Below are 14,118 nucleotides of genomic sequence, written 5' to 3'. Positions count from 1 at the left end.
GTAGACATGCCCTCAGTGCACTTTTGGGTCGTTGCTCCCATCTCTCATGTTTTTCAGCAGCCTGACCGCTTTGAGACTTTGCTACTGGGCTTTGGGCCAGATTCTGCTCTCATTTGCACTGATGTAAATCCAGAGGAACTCTAGATTTGCACTGGCATAATGGACACCAACCTTAGTGACCACGGCTTCTTGCCTTTAGAGAACTGCAGTCACGCATCTTATGATGGACAAATAAAGAAACGATATCTAGGCGTTCTGCAAATGCTCCAGGTATAATCTGTGGAATAATAGCGGGATTGTTGCTGCCAGATTGGGATACTAAAGTCAAAAGGAGAATTCTGTGCACTGAGTGAAAAGGAAAACAAATGACCTTTGAAGGTAAATTGCTGTTTAGTGACAAGGTGCGAGCTGAATAATTTTGCTGCTTGTTTTGAAGTTGGGGTTTTATGTTTTCCTGTGTTCTGTCTCAATCAGCGTGAGCTACCTGGTTGCTCATTCTTCCTCGTGCCAAAGCCACCAGTGAAACATTCACGTTGCGCTATATTGATTAGAAAATATTTTAGTTTAACTGTACACGTATTAAACGATGACTGACCAAACCGGGTGCCTACTGCTCAAATGCCAGTGTCTAAACATGCTTGTGGTCAGGTGGTCGTTGCAATTTGCACACAACCCAGGGGCAGTTCCTCTTACCCATTTTGCTCTGCAGAGTGCTGGAAAGAACAGAGCAGTCAGATGTCTTGTGGTTGTGTTAAAGGCTATTGTCTATTTCAGTTCAGTCTTCTTGATTGTCCATGACCTCTGTACCTTTTGACTTTTGTCATCTCAGCCTGCCAGTATTGAAAAGAAATGAGGCAGAGCTTTGGAGAAGGAAGCTAAAAGGAGACTAAGGGTTTGTGTACATGGGGACACTCAGGAAAACTAATTTGAATTAATTTTTAAAGTGGATTAGATAAACTGCATTAAATCCTTTTGTGGATGCCCTTATTCAGAAGTAAAGTGGCCTTAATTCAGATCAGTTTACTTCACTTTGGAAATTAAGTTTGAATTCAGCTAAGGACACTTTAATTCTAAATGATTTTAAAATCAGGGTTTAATGCAGTGTAACTAATCCAATGTAAATTCACACCCTTAGTTAATTCAGATTAATTTTCCTGAGTGTCCCCATGTAGACAAGCCATAAGGGAAGTTGCAGGCTTAGCTCCCACTGAAAGGGAATTGGGAGTTGGGCACCCACATCCATGTGAGAATCCGATACTATAGGCCAAGCTTCTCAAGGCTCACTGATGATTTTGGTTGTCCATCTTGAGATGACTTCAAGGGGCCTGATTTCCAATAACTGCTGAGTATCTGCTCTCTGGGGGGAAGAAAAGTCTTTAAGATGTCGCAAGTTAGGCACCCAAAAATTACTAATTGCTTTTGAAAATGTAGACCAAAGGACCTTCTCTAGCATTTGAGGGCAGAATTTGGGTCCAGAAGACCCAACAAAAAATGGATAAAGAGAAGAAAATTCATGATAAGAACATAAGAATAGCAATACTGGGTCAGACCAAAGGTCCATCTGGCCCAGTATCCTGTCTTCCGACTGTGGCCAATGTGCCAGGTGCCCCTGAGGGGATGAACAGAACAGGTAATCATCAAGTGATCCATACCCTCTCGCCCATTCCCAGCTTCTGGTAAACAGAGGCTACGTGTATCCCTGCTCTTCCTGGCTAACAACCATTGGTGGACCTATCCTCCATGAATTTACCTTTTTTTTTTGAACCCTTTGTTACAGTCTTGGCCTTCACAACATCCCCTGGCAAGGAGTTCCACAGGTTGACTGTGCGTTGTGAGAAGAAATACTTCCCTTTGTTTGTTTTAAACCTGCTGCCTATTAATTTTGTTTGGTGATCCCTAGTTCTTGTGTTATGAGAAGGAGTAAATAACACTTCCTTATTTACTTTCTTCACATTAGCCATGATTTTATACACCACTATCATATCCCCCCTTAGTCATCTCTTCTCCAAGCTGAAAAGTCCCAGTCTTATTAATCTCTCCTCATATGGAAAGATGGTTCATTTATACCTCAGACTTAAGCCTTAGCTGAATCTGTTGTTTAAAATTTCTGTTGTTAAAAAACGTTATGTTGTGAGGGACTGTGGACAGTTAACCCCTGTAAAAAAGCATGCACCCCATATCACTGGAGCCTTATTCGTTCTCTCATGTAGCATGTGTAGTTATCTTTGCCTGTTACCAAACCATGTAATAGACACTGTATGGTATCTGCCTGTAACCAGGAATGGCTCCCCCTCCTCACTCTCAGCAAAAATGAACAATTCCTCAGAAAATCTCTCTCTCCCTCTCTCTCGTGTTTACTGTTGTAAGAAACTTGTTATAAAAGATTCTTCTTGTTTGTAATTAATTATTCAGCCAATTGCCACGATATATATCTGTGAATAAGAAGCGGAAATGTTTTTTATGATGGCGAGAAAATTGTATATATATTTTAGTTCATTGCAAAACATTCGAAATTGTAATGGGCTAGGTTGGAAAATAATATGTAAATTCCTTGATTTTTTTTCCTTTGCACTGCACTAATTGAGATAGAGGGGGCGGGTGGAGGGAATGTAAGATAAAAAGTTTGTTTATGGAATAGTTTCTAGCTCGGAATTTGGAAATCATTTGGAGTAGCTTGTAATGCTGGAATAGAAACTTTAGCTGCTACTTAGAAACCCTTCTTGCATGAGGTTTTCCCAATCTTTTTCAGTTACAGTACATCAAAGTAAATCCCACAACAAAAACAAAGTGTAATTTTGCTGATAGATTTTTTCCCTGCCAAACCATGGTTTTTACTGCAAATAAACCTACATTCTTTTCTGCATAAGAGGGTTGGTTTCATGTTGGACTTCTTGTTTCAAAATGTTTGCTTTGGGAAGATAAGTATTGTCAAAGTGGATCTGACCCCTGGCCCATCTAGTCCAGTTTCCTTTCTCCAACAGTGGCCAGCACCAGCTGCTTCAGAAGATGCAAGAACCCTGCTCCAGGCAGCTATGAGATAATCTGCCCAGAGAGAAGTTTATTCCTGACCTACTAATTTGAGCTTGGCTGCTTATACCCTGGAACCTGAGTTCATAGCGCTTCCCAACCCGCCTCCCCCTTTTTTTTTAAATCCTTCCTATTACAGGTTGTTGAATACTCATGGTTTCCAATGAAACAACCGATTGATTTTTTTTTTTTAAAGCCTGCTGCACTTTGTATAGGGAACCATTTCCTTCTTGCCCACCTGTCAGCTGTTTCCATTGTCTGGGCAAATAAAAAATACGGGCACATTGGTAGGACGCTCACTTAGAATTTTTGCAATGTTGAGACTCTGCTAAGCAGTCCGTCCATCAGGCCAAGAGTACTGCGTTTTTTGCCTTGATGGGCTTTTATGCACAGAGCTACGATACAGGTTTCTGTGAGATGGGTCACAGTTCTGCGTGGTCTTCAGTTACCACGGAAAGTCATACACTGGATCCAGCAGCATTCTCGATAGCTGTAAAAATCATGAAGCCGCTTAAAAGCTACGCCAGAGGCTTTTCTACAGGATGGGCCTATTTCACCACAGAAGGGGGACCCAAAATTTCACTGTGAAGAGCCATATAATTGAATTAATAATAAAATATTTATTAAATGGATCTGTACCGCAGTATCCCTGCTGCTTTCCCCTATTCTCTTTGACTTTTCAACAATAGCTTTTAACTAACTTGCTAGTGGCCGCAGAATGTATGTTGGGGACATTTCACTTTCTTTCTCAGCAAAGTTTCGGAGCTGACTACGAAAGTTGCTCCTCAATAGCTGTTGAGGTTGCTTTAAATGTGATTCCTATGGGGATCATCCCAGCAGCCCTAGCCAAACCTCCTCCCCAGCCATTGTAACCCTTTTTTTATGGGCAGTACAGGACATCTGTGAACCTTCCCAGAGAGTTTCTATCACATGGGGCCTTGACCCTTTCATTCTGCCATCAGAGTCTGCCATAACCCTGAGCTGAATCTAGACTCCCAACAACGCCAGTGCTGTAGATGGACGACCAAGGCCAGACACGCAATGCCCTGGGAGAGGCAGAGAATCGGAGTCTGCCCCATCACTTGACAAGGAGAAGCTATCCCCATGGCTCACTCCTGAGAACTCTGGGTCCTTGCCAGATCCTCAAACTTACTAGTGGAATTCTTCTCCGGCACCAGACCCAGGCCATGGAACTTGCTGCCAGGAGGAGTAAGAATTGTTACTAAGCTCACTGCATACACGGATCAATGCACAACCTACCTCTCCACCCAGCCTTTCCCACAACGGGACTCTTGTTCTTAGACTTCTGGCACCAATCCCCTTATTCCCCAAGGTGGCTGCTCAGTGGCAGGGAAGAAAAAGACAGAATCCTTCAGCTCCCAGGAAGCACTCTGAGATGCCAGTGATGCGCAGAGGCTGACCTGAATGGCTCTGTTTGAGAGAATGGGCAGGGGGGGTAAATGTAAAGGGCTGGCTGGCAATGGTTTTAGTGCCATGGGTCAGTATCTCTGGGCTTCTCAGGAAAGTGCGTTTCAGATTGCAATTTGAATGGGGAGAAGGGCAGAAATCTGATTCGCTGGGAGTTTCAGGCGTATGGGAGGAAGCATGAAACCAAGGGGAGAAATAGTTTTTCGCACACCTTGATCAGTGCAGAGGCAAATAACAATAAACCTTGGACACTGCCTGGGTATTCACCAGGATGGTTATAAGTAGACACATGCTGGCAGCTCCTTCTTTGAAATGGGGACTGCTGACACTTCTGATTTATTAACGCAGCTAAAAGGAGCCCTTGCTGCTGGAAATGATGCCTCTTATAATAAGCAAACAGATTCAGCTGGTTTTGTCTCTGCTGCTCCTTTAATCAGCCCTCAGAGTAGCAGCCGTGTTAGTCTGTCCACTGCCTGCATCCGATGAAGTGAGCTGTAGCTCACGAAAGCTCATGCTCAAATAAATTGGTTAGTCTCTAAGGTGCCACAAGTCCTCCTTTTCTTTAATCAGCCTGTGATCAACAGACACCGGGTCCCATGTGGAGACAGAGTCTGCAGCAAAGTTGTCACAGCAGCCAGCAGGGCTGCTCCCGCACCACCACAGCTGCTGACTAAGCATGTCCCTGCCTCCTTTGCTATGCCTCTAACCCGCCCTCCACTGCCTCTCTGAGCCAGTCAGAGACCAGCATGCAGCCGCCTCCCCTCTCCTCTGAAAGTCTTGGCAGGCAAGTCTCTAATGCACAGTGTACCCATGCGAGCAACACAGGCCGACCATAAGCGCAAGCAGAACCATTTCTGCCTCTGCACAGCTCAGTCGTACGAGGCACTGGAAATCTTTGCAACATCATTGCATTGTAGGCTTCTCCCAAATGAGAGAGCCAGAGTTCCTTACTTAGCCTAGCTCAATCATCGCTCCTACAGCACTAAGCTCTTAGCCAGAGATCTTAAAGCACAATACAATGTGGCAATCATGATCCACATTTTAGAGATGGGGAAACTGAGGCACAGAGCAGGGCTGTGACTTGCCCAAGGCCTGGACTGCAGAACCCAAGTCTCCTCAACCAAGCCCGTTGGTTGACAGGGGAGACTGTTAAGCTGGCTGTAATTGAGATAGGCACTCATGCAGTAGCACCTTCCTAAAATGCTTAAAATCAGGCTGGCACAATGCACAGGGACAGAGAGGCAGGAGTCATGTGCAGTCTTGATGCCAAGTTCTGGCGGCGATAAAATTGCCGTGTGTTTCCAGCTTCGTGCACCTTGTTCATCGTGAGCTGTGATTTTGCAACATGATTAACTGATTCATTTGTGCATTAGCCACAAGGTGTTACATGACCAAGAAAACTCCAGCCGGTTCTCAGAAAATATTTCGTTTCTCCATCTGCAGTGCATTTCCAGCTCTCATTACAAGAACATAATCTATGTGCGGAATGTGGGAACCGATGGACTGGCTTAGATCCTGCTTAGAATATCCACTATTGCCGTGGTTCTCAACCGGGGGTCTGGGGGCCATGAGCAGGTTTCAGGGCGTCCGCCAAGCAGGCCAGTGTTAGACTCGCTGGGGCCTAGGGCAGAGAGCCGAAGCCTCAGCACGTGGGGCTGAAGACTGGGGCCCAGAACCCCGCCACCTGGGGCTGAAGATGAAGCCTGAGCAATGTAGCTTTGTGGGGGGCCCAGGCAATTGCCCTGCTCGCTACCCCCTAAGGCCGGCCCTGGCTTTTATAGGCAGAAACCAGTTGTTGTGGCACAGGTGGGCCGTGGAGTTTTTATAAAAAGAAAAGGAGTCCTTGCGGCACCTTAGAGACGAACCAATTTATCTGAGCCTGAGCTTTCGTGAGCTACAGCTCACTTCATCGGATGCATACCGTGGAAACGGCAGCAGACTTTATATACACACAGAGAATATGAAACAATACCTCCTCCCACCCCACTGTCCTGCTGGTAATAGCTTATCTAAAGTAATCTTCAGGTTAGGCCATTTCCAGCACAAATCCAGGTTTTCTCACCCTCCACCCCCCCCCCCACAAATTTGTGTGAAAACCTGGATTTGTGCTGGAAATGGCCTAACCTGAAGATTACTTTAGATAAGCTATTACCAGCAGGACAGTGGGGTGGGAGGAGGTATTGTTTCATATTCTCTGTGTATATATAAAGTCTGCTGCCGTTTCCACGGTATGCATCCGATGAAGTGAGCTGTAGCTCACGAAAGCTCATGCTCAAATAAATTGGTTAGTCTCTAAGGTGCCACAAGTACTCCTTTTCTTTTTGCGAATACAGACTAACACGGCTGTTACTCTGAAACCTGGAGTTTTTATAGCATGTTGGGGTGGGCCTCGAAAAGAAACAGGTTGAGATCCCCTGCTCTATTGCATCTCTTAGTGCAGCTTCCCTCCTGGTAACAATGGTGAGAGCAACAACGTAGTCAAGGCACCATTAGACACAGGCCTTTTCACGACTGGCTCCTAGATCTGCTTTGAATTTGATGTTCAAATAAGCGGTTGTAACATGCCCTAGGTCAGTGGTTCTCAGCCAGGGGTACGCGTACCCCTGGGGGTAGGCAGAGGCCTTTCAGGAGGTACCTCAACTCATCTAGATATTTGCCTAGTTTTATAACAGGGCGACATAAAAAGCACCAGCGAAGTCAGTACAAATTAAAATGTCATCCAGACAATGACTTGTTTATAGTGCTCCCTATATTATACCCTGCAATGTAAGTACAATATTTATATTCTAATTGTTTATTTTATAATTACACGGTAAAAAGGAGAAAGTCAGCACTTTGTCAGTAATAATCTGCTGTGACATTTTTATGTTTGATTTTGTAAGCAAGTAGATTTTAAGTGAGGTGAAACTTCGTGGTACACAAGACAAATCAGACTCCTGAAAGGGGGTACAGTAGTCTGGAAAGATTGAGAGCCATTGCCCTTAGTTGTATTGTCTCTAACGTGAGATCACTTCTAAACTCAACCTCTGATGGATAAGCTGGGGATATGCTAATTACAAATATAGTCGTAGCCACATCAGTCCCAAGATATTAGAGAGAGAGTCTAATGTCTCTCTAATTACAGATACAACAATTCTGCCCTGAGCTTTTCCTGTGTCAGATGAAAACAAGCCACTGTAAGCAGGAGCAAAAAGCGTGAAGCAAGAGTCTCACTTAGTTGCATCCCTTTGTCCTGCTGATTGGTGTTTTAATCAGAATGTCTTGTTCATTGCTAGGCTGCCCCAAGCAGCTTACAATGTGTTTGCAGTCTGCTTATGGGGCCCCAATCTCATTTGGGAGCTCTAGGCACTACTGTAATATAAATAATAATAGTCTTTCTGGTGGCGGAGAATGTCTGGCATAAAATATTTAAAAAACAAGTTTGGGGTCCAAACCCCAGCTTTGGATAGTGCAGTCCAGGCTCAATTCCAGTTAAAGCTCCAGTCCAGGTTTGATTTTACTCTGCTGACATTTTAAAGGCAGGAGGATAATTTAACAGCAGGAAAATTGGGCTGAACGTTCAGCTGTTCCGCTTATTTACTGGATTCTCTTTCTGGCCGTAAGTTAACAGATGGCATACAGCTGAAATAGCTCTGGCCAAGCCCAGGGGAAAGCGATCAGGCTCTGAGGCTGGAGCCTGTGCATTCAATTCCCATCTGGGCTCTTTGTTTTGTACCCTGCCTTGGTCAGAAGGAAGAGAGATTGGGTAAACTAATAGGGCTTTTCCATCTCTAACATCTCTGATCCTTGCAGCCTTCAGTCTCTGCTCATGAATGACAGTACACTGTCCATCTTGTCTGGGTGACTAGGCCGGCTGCATAGATCTCTCCGATCAGGCAAGCCAGTGCACACGTTGCACTGTACTCACTTCCCAGACTCTGGGAATAGTTGTAACTGGCCAGCAGCGGCAAAGACTGATCTCTGGCTGCAGTTCTCTCAAGTGCTAGTTACTGTTTCGGGGGCACTGGCGTGCGTGTGAGAGACAGCAGGAGAGCGTCAGAGGAAACAAGAACCTCACGGCCGTCTGCCCAGGTAAAGTGAACTGAACTCCTTTGGACAGCAGTGTGTTGTGTGCGGTCAGCTCCCGTCGCTGGCAGGGAAAGCCAGGCTTGCCTATGCAGAGGGGAAATCTGAACAGAGAGGGCTGTGTCTGAGCAGCCAACAGGTCCCTTACTGGCTCAGAGATGAGATTGTGTCTTAAATGACAGGAAAGCTTTCAGGCTGTAAAGTTCATGGTGAGACCGGACTGTGGTAAATCTCAGGAAACGTGGTTGCAGAGGGAAGACTTTCTTGGCGCTCAGAAACATGAATATCAACCCTTCCCCTGCCCCTGTGGCAGAGTAATAGGAAGAATCAGCCTGAAAACCATTAGGGTTGGGGTCTGTCTTGTTTTTCAACATAGAGAAACTTTTCCGCTTAATGAGAAAAGGAACGGGGATCTGCTGGCTGAAGTCTCCGGTCTCTGCTGCAGGAACAGTGACCCTAGATACCCTGGCAAGATTCCTTAGCTCTGCTGACTCTGCAAGAGCCGGGAAGACACATTTACCCAGAGCAAGACTTAAAACAAAGGGGGAGGAGCTGCATGCTTCAGCTGTGTAAAATTACACACCCAAACCTGCGTATAAGGCCAGAGCTTCACGCCAGCACCCAGCCTGAGCAGACAGACTGGGCAGATGCTTGCACTGGGGGCAGGAGAGAGGACTCGACGTTTCACCCAGCAGTGAATCCTGGGTCTGTCTCTACCACATGTCACTTATCCTTTATGACCACGGGCAGGGATTGCCATGTTTTGTATATAGGGGCTCAGGTCAGGAGGGCCTCAGTGTTCTAAGTGCTGTACAAACACACAACCGAAAGATTGTCCCCTGCCCGCAAGAGCGTACAATTGAAATGTGAAGTGCGCTTTCCACTAGGCTGTGTGCACAGCACTTCTGAGTACTCTGAAGCATGCGTTTGCAGTCTTGCCAAGCTCAGGTGGTGAAAAACGGGGAGTCAGGCCCCCCAAATTATGAGTCTGGCTTAAAAATCACAAGATTTTCAAAATATAATAAAATTTGGGTCCTTTTCATTGGCCTTTTGGGTTCTGAGCCTTCAGGGAGCACTCAGGTCACGTTTTCAAGCTTTTCTCCACCATGTCAAGGACTATAAAAATTGTTTTTAATGAAAGCTGAGATTCTTGTGAAATCACTTGACTCCAGGAGCTGGGGCTTGAAGAAAAGCACCAAGAATCACAAGACTCTCATTAAAATCATGAGACTTAGCAATACTGTATTTGAAAACCCTTTTAATCTACTCGGCACACAACAGGCACCAACTATCTTTGAGTAGCAATGTCTTCAAGCTCATAAAAGCTAATGGGGGTTACTCTTGTGTGTGCAAACTAAATCATTGGCTTTAGAAATTCTCAGTCCTTTAGTCCTGTGCCACTAGCAAACCTCTGTCAGACAAAAAGTTGATTCTTCGGGCTATTGCTTTAGCGTTTGCTTTGGGCATGTAATAGAGTTGGCACCCGCCTCTCGTGAGTGCCCCATTCTGGTTGGGCGTGTCTGCATTCTTTAGTTCTGGTGATCCCTTTCGGTGGTGCTCAGGTGGGTTTGTCAGTGAAACAGCGCTCGGGCCAAGTCACACTGTCTGCATGTTAACCAGCACAAACCCCTTCCATGGTATACGGTCCACTGGAGCCTAGCTCAGTACCCCTCTGATGGTGGCTCTCTCTAGATCTCCCTCGGCTTTGCTCTTTAAGTAGTCCAACCCAGGTATGGGGCTGTATCCCCAGGGCTTCCTCCCTGGAGATACTATCTTCCTGCAGCCCTCCCCAGGCTCAGTCCCTACTCAGTCCTAGCAACCAGCCAGGAGCTCCCTCAGTGCTCCCCTGGTCCCTGCTAGCAAACCGTCCGTGGCCCTGCTGCTCTTCCAGGCAGCCAGGCCTGCAGTCATTTCTTCTCCTGCTCTAAGCAGCAATTGACTGCTGCTCTGCAGCTCATTTTATATAGCCCTCCTGGGCCCTGATTGGCTGCTTCCTCTGCAGCCACTCTAGCCTGCTTGGAGGACCTCTCCACTGCTCCTTCCCTGGGATTGGTGTGGCAGAACCAGCAGGGGGCATTTGGGCCTAGTCCACTCCATCACAGGGCAGCAGCTGGTTTTTAGCAGGTCTGTATTTAATGGGATGCTTTCCTTTGTTGCAAATGCATTTCAGTTTACAGCCACCTTCTGTAGTTTTTGCTTAAGGTCAGTAATAGTTCACCTGGTTTAAGAGAGACAAGGTGGGTGGCAGGTGGATGTCAGAGTTTTGAGGAGCTGAGGTCAGGGAGACGCCATGTGATTCTCTTTCCCATCCCTTCCACAGCACCCTATCTTTCTCCAAAGCCATTTATGACTTGAAATTCCAGGCTGTGGCCGTATGGCAGGGATCGTTTTTTTTTTTTGTTTGTTCTGTGTTTGTATAGTGCCTAGCACCATGGGTCCTGACCCATGATGATGATAATAACTCCAGTGTGGACTTTTGTATGCTAGCGTGTGGTGAGATCTTTCCTTGGTCCATTGAAGGTTTGTCTTTGGAATTCCAGGTCACCATGGCCTACCTGAGCTCCGTGGTCCGAAGAGCTGCCTCCTGCCAGATGTCAGCCTCTGGGAGAAACATCCACCTCAGGTGTTTCAGCAGCGGGGCAGGCCAAACGGCAGAGAAGAGCGTCCCTTACCACAAGACTCTGAAGGAAGAGAGCCCTCAAGGCAAAGGGCCGACCAGGCCGCTCCCGAAATCAGCCGACGTCGTGGTGGTGGGTGGAGGCAGCTTGGGATGTCAAACCATCTACCACCTGGCTAGGATGGGGGTGAGCAACGCGGTCCTACTGGAAAGAGACCGTCTGACGTCGGGGACCACCTGGCACACGGCCGGTGAGCAGAGCTGTGTGTGTGGAAGCCTCTATAGCAGAGCAAAGGCTCCAAATTAGAGCTGCAGAGGGAGGCTTTTGGAGCCTGATCCTGCCAGGTGCTGAGCAGCCATCAGCTCCCTGCGGCTGCTCAGTTCCACGTGGGGAGAGCTCAGCCCCTCTCCGGGTTAGGATGTTTGTGACTCTCTCAATCTTGCTGCATAGATGGGGATGAGCCCTCCTTGGGGACCTGGGAAAGGAATTGTTCCTTCAGCTCTCAGCTAAGGGGTTATTATGGTACCTTGGCCCTTTAAGAGCCAAGTCTCTCAGGCCTCAGCTCTCTACTGCTTGACCCTATATAGGAGTATCGCCAAGGCCTGACAACGTGGGCCTCCAGAAGTCTGGCCTTCTCCTCCCCACCTCGTAGGGTAGAGGGGAAAGAAACACCCCTTTTGCTATTGCCCAGCAGTTTTACCCCCACTCCCCATGGCGGGCCTCTGGGTCCTTCCTTGGGCAGGCCCATGCCAGACTACTGAGGAACCTCCTTCCGATAGTCCCTGGCCCCTCTGGCAGCTGCCCCACTCTGCATAGGTGCTGGAACAAGGGAAGCTGGGGGTGCTGCTGAACCCCCTGCCTTGAAGTGGGACACCGAGCTCATGTCACGGTGCTGATAAAGCCTAGCTTGTGTGCTTAGTGCCCGAATGGACCCTCACTTGTTACACCTGGCTACTGAGTGGGTCGTCAGCAATAAGAATTGAGCCCTCGACCTCTGGACCTGAAAGCATGAGCCTCTACTGTGTGAGCTAAGAGATTTATAAGCGGTGGTAGCTGGAGACCTTTATGTGGTCTAGCTACTAGAGGGAGCCAGCAAACCACAGCTTGGGTTACGTCTAGGCCAGGAATGCTGCTATTGCTAAAACACCTGTTGTGCTATTCTCACAGTTGACCTGTTTGTTTGCTTGGCTTGTAAGGTAGGGTTGGAATGGGGAGGGTAAGCCAGAGTCTACTGGAACTTCTGTGGTTTTCCCAGGTCTGCTGTGGCAGCTGCGTCCGAGTGATGTGGAAGTGGAGCTGCTGGCTCATACTCGCAACGTGGTCAGCAAAGATCTGGAGGAGGAGACAGGTCTGCACACGGGATGGATTCAGAATGGTGGGCTCTTCATCGCCTCCAACAAGCAGCGGCTGGACGAGTACAAAAGACTCATGTCTGTAAGCAGGAATCTCCTCATCTCCTTCCTTCTCCTTCTACTTATTCACAGATCACTGAATCAGGGCTGGTGCTACCCATTAGCTAGACTAGAGGGTCTGGTTGCCAAAGGATTTTGTACTGCTGCCCATCACCATGGTATCTGAACACCTTCCATGCAAAGAGATTGGCGGTAGCGAAATCCCTAGTGGACTTCTTGGCATCTCTGGCTCTTAGTGGGTTATCGAAAGCTCTACTTTGGACAGTTATTTTTCAGGACATGGTGGCTGTCGGTGGTTGATGTGAAAGTTGTTCTGGTTATGGGGGAAAAGGGGAAGCGTTGTTCTATGGATGGACAGACTCTGGAGTCTTCTAATCTCCTCTGGATGTTTGTTCAATAGCCCTATCCACTCTACTGAGAATGCCTTATCCCTGGCTGTAACATGCATTGGTCTAGGCTAGCCAGGGCTTTGTGTTCTCCTATGTCCCAGAAGAGCAGTTAATAGACTGAAATGCAGCCTCGAATGCAACTGGGTCTGATCCATTGATTGCTTTGAAGATTAGGACTAAGGCCTTAGTCCCTAAAGTAAAAAGAGCAACCTGCTTAAATGTCTGTGCAATACTTATGGAGAAAATCCATGCCCCTTAGAAAACGGGCTAGTGTGAGGGAGGGGATGGATCCTGTCTTCTATCATGTCACAGGGAACCCGCTGCGTCAAGCTTCAATTCTTGCATCCGATGAAGTAAGCTGTAGCTCACAAAAGCTCATGGTCAAATAAATTGGTTAGTCTCTAAGGTGCCACAAGTACTCCTTTTCTTTTTGCGAATCTTCAACTCGGCTGCTTTGACTTGCAGCATCAAAACAGGACTGTCCTGTCATCAGCCAACCATTTATCTTCTGCTGCACGGACAGCCCAGTTCTCCCCTATGACACAGAGGGAAATTTTATCCATCAGTCCTGATTGGGGTGATTGCTGTTTATTTAGACAGCTCATTTTTCCACCCCGCTTGGAAAGTTAAATGTGGCCTCACTTATCATACATGGAGCAGCCTTGCTGGCAGGTTCTGAAACCCTGATCCAAAGCCCAGGAGTGTCTCCCCTGATTTCAACAGGCTTTGGATGCAGTAGATCATGCCCCTGTAGAAGAAAGATAATGCAGTGTCAGTAGCTGCCAGGAAGGAGGGAGGTGGGAATGCGGATCAAAGGGTAGGTCTCCACTGCCGCTGGAAACATGCTTCCCAACCCAGATACCCAGACACGCGCTAGCTCTGCTTGAGTGAGGGGGCTAAAAATAGCAGCCTGAGTATAAACTCACCAGACAGCAGGTCTGTACTGGGGCAGCTGGCCCAAGCTGCCATCACCCATGCTACCTCAGCTACAATGCTCTTTTTCACACGCTGGCTCGAGCAAAGTGAGTGCAGGTCCAGCTACCCCAGTTGGGAAGTGCCCAGCGGCAGTGGAGACGTACCCAAAAAGAGACCCAGAGAGAGGAGGTTGGCCATAGATCACCTTGTGATCCCTGGTGGCAGAGCCCACACAGACCTTATTGTCCCAAGTGATACAGGCAT

At 47.4% G+C, this 14,118-nt stretch overlaps 1 protein-coding gene across 1 annotated transcript in view; it reads left to right on the top strand.

The window, feature by feature from the left end:
* The first annotated feature begins 11,066 nt into the window (after nt 1–11,066).
* SARDH (sarcosine dehydrogenase) overlaps nt 11,067–14,118 on the top strand; it is a 101,396-nt gene continuing 98,344 nt past the window's right edge. Inside the window, exons 1-2 of the mRNA XM_077835968.1 lie at nt 11,067–11,388; nt 12,394–12,572. Of these exons, the coding sequence (XP_077692094.1) occupies nt 11,067–11,388; nt 12,394–12,572 (501 nt within the window). The remainder of the gene's footprint in view (nt 11,389–12,393; nt 12,573–14,118) is intronic.

Source organism: Eretmochelys imbricata, chromosome 16 (genome assembly GCF_965152235.1).
Source record: "Eretmochelys imbricata isolate rEreImb1 chromosome 16, rEreImb1.hap1, whole genome shotgun sequence".
Taxonomy (NCBI): Eukaryota; Metazoa; Chordata; order Testudines; family Cheloniidae; genus Eretmochelys; species Eretmochelys imbricata.
Note: the sequence above shows the minus strand (reverse complement) of the source record. Positions and strands in the feature narration are given on the sequence as shown.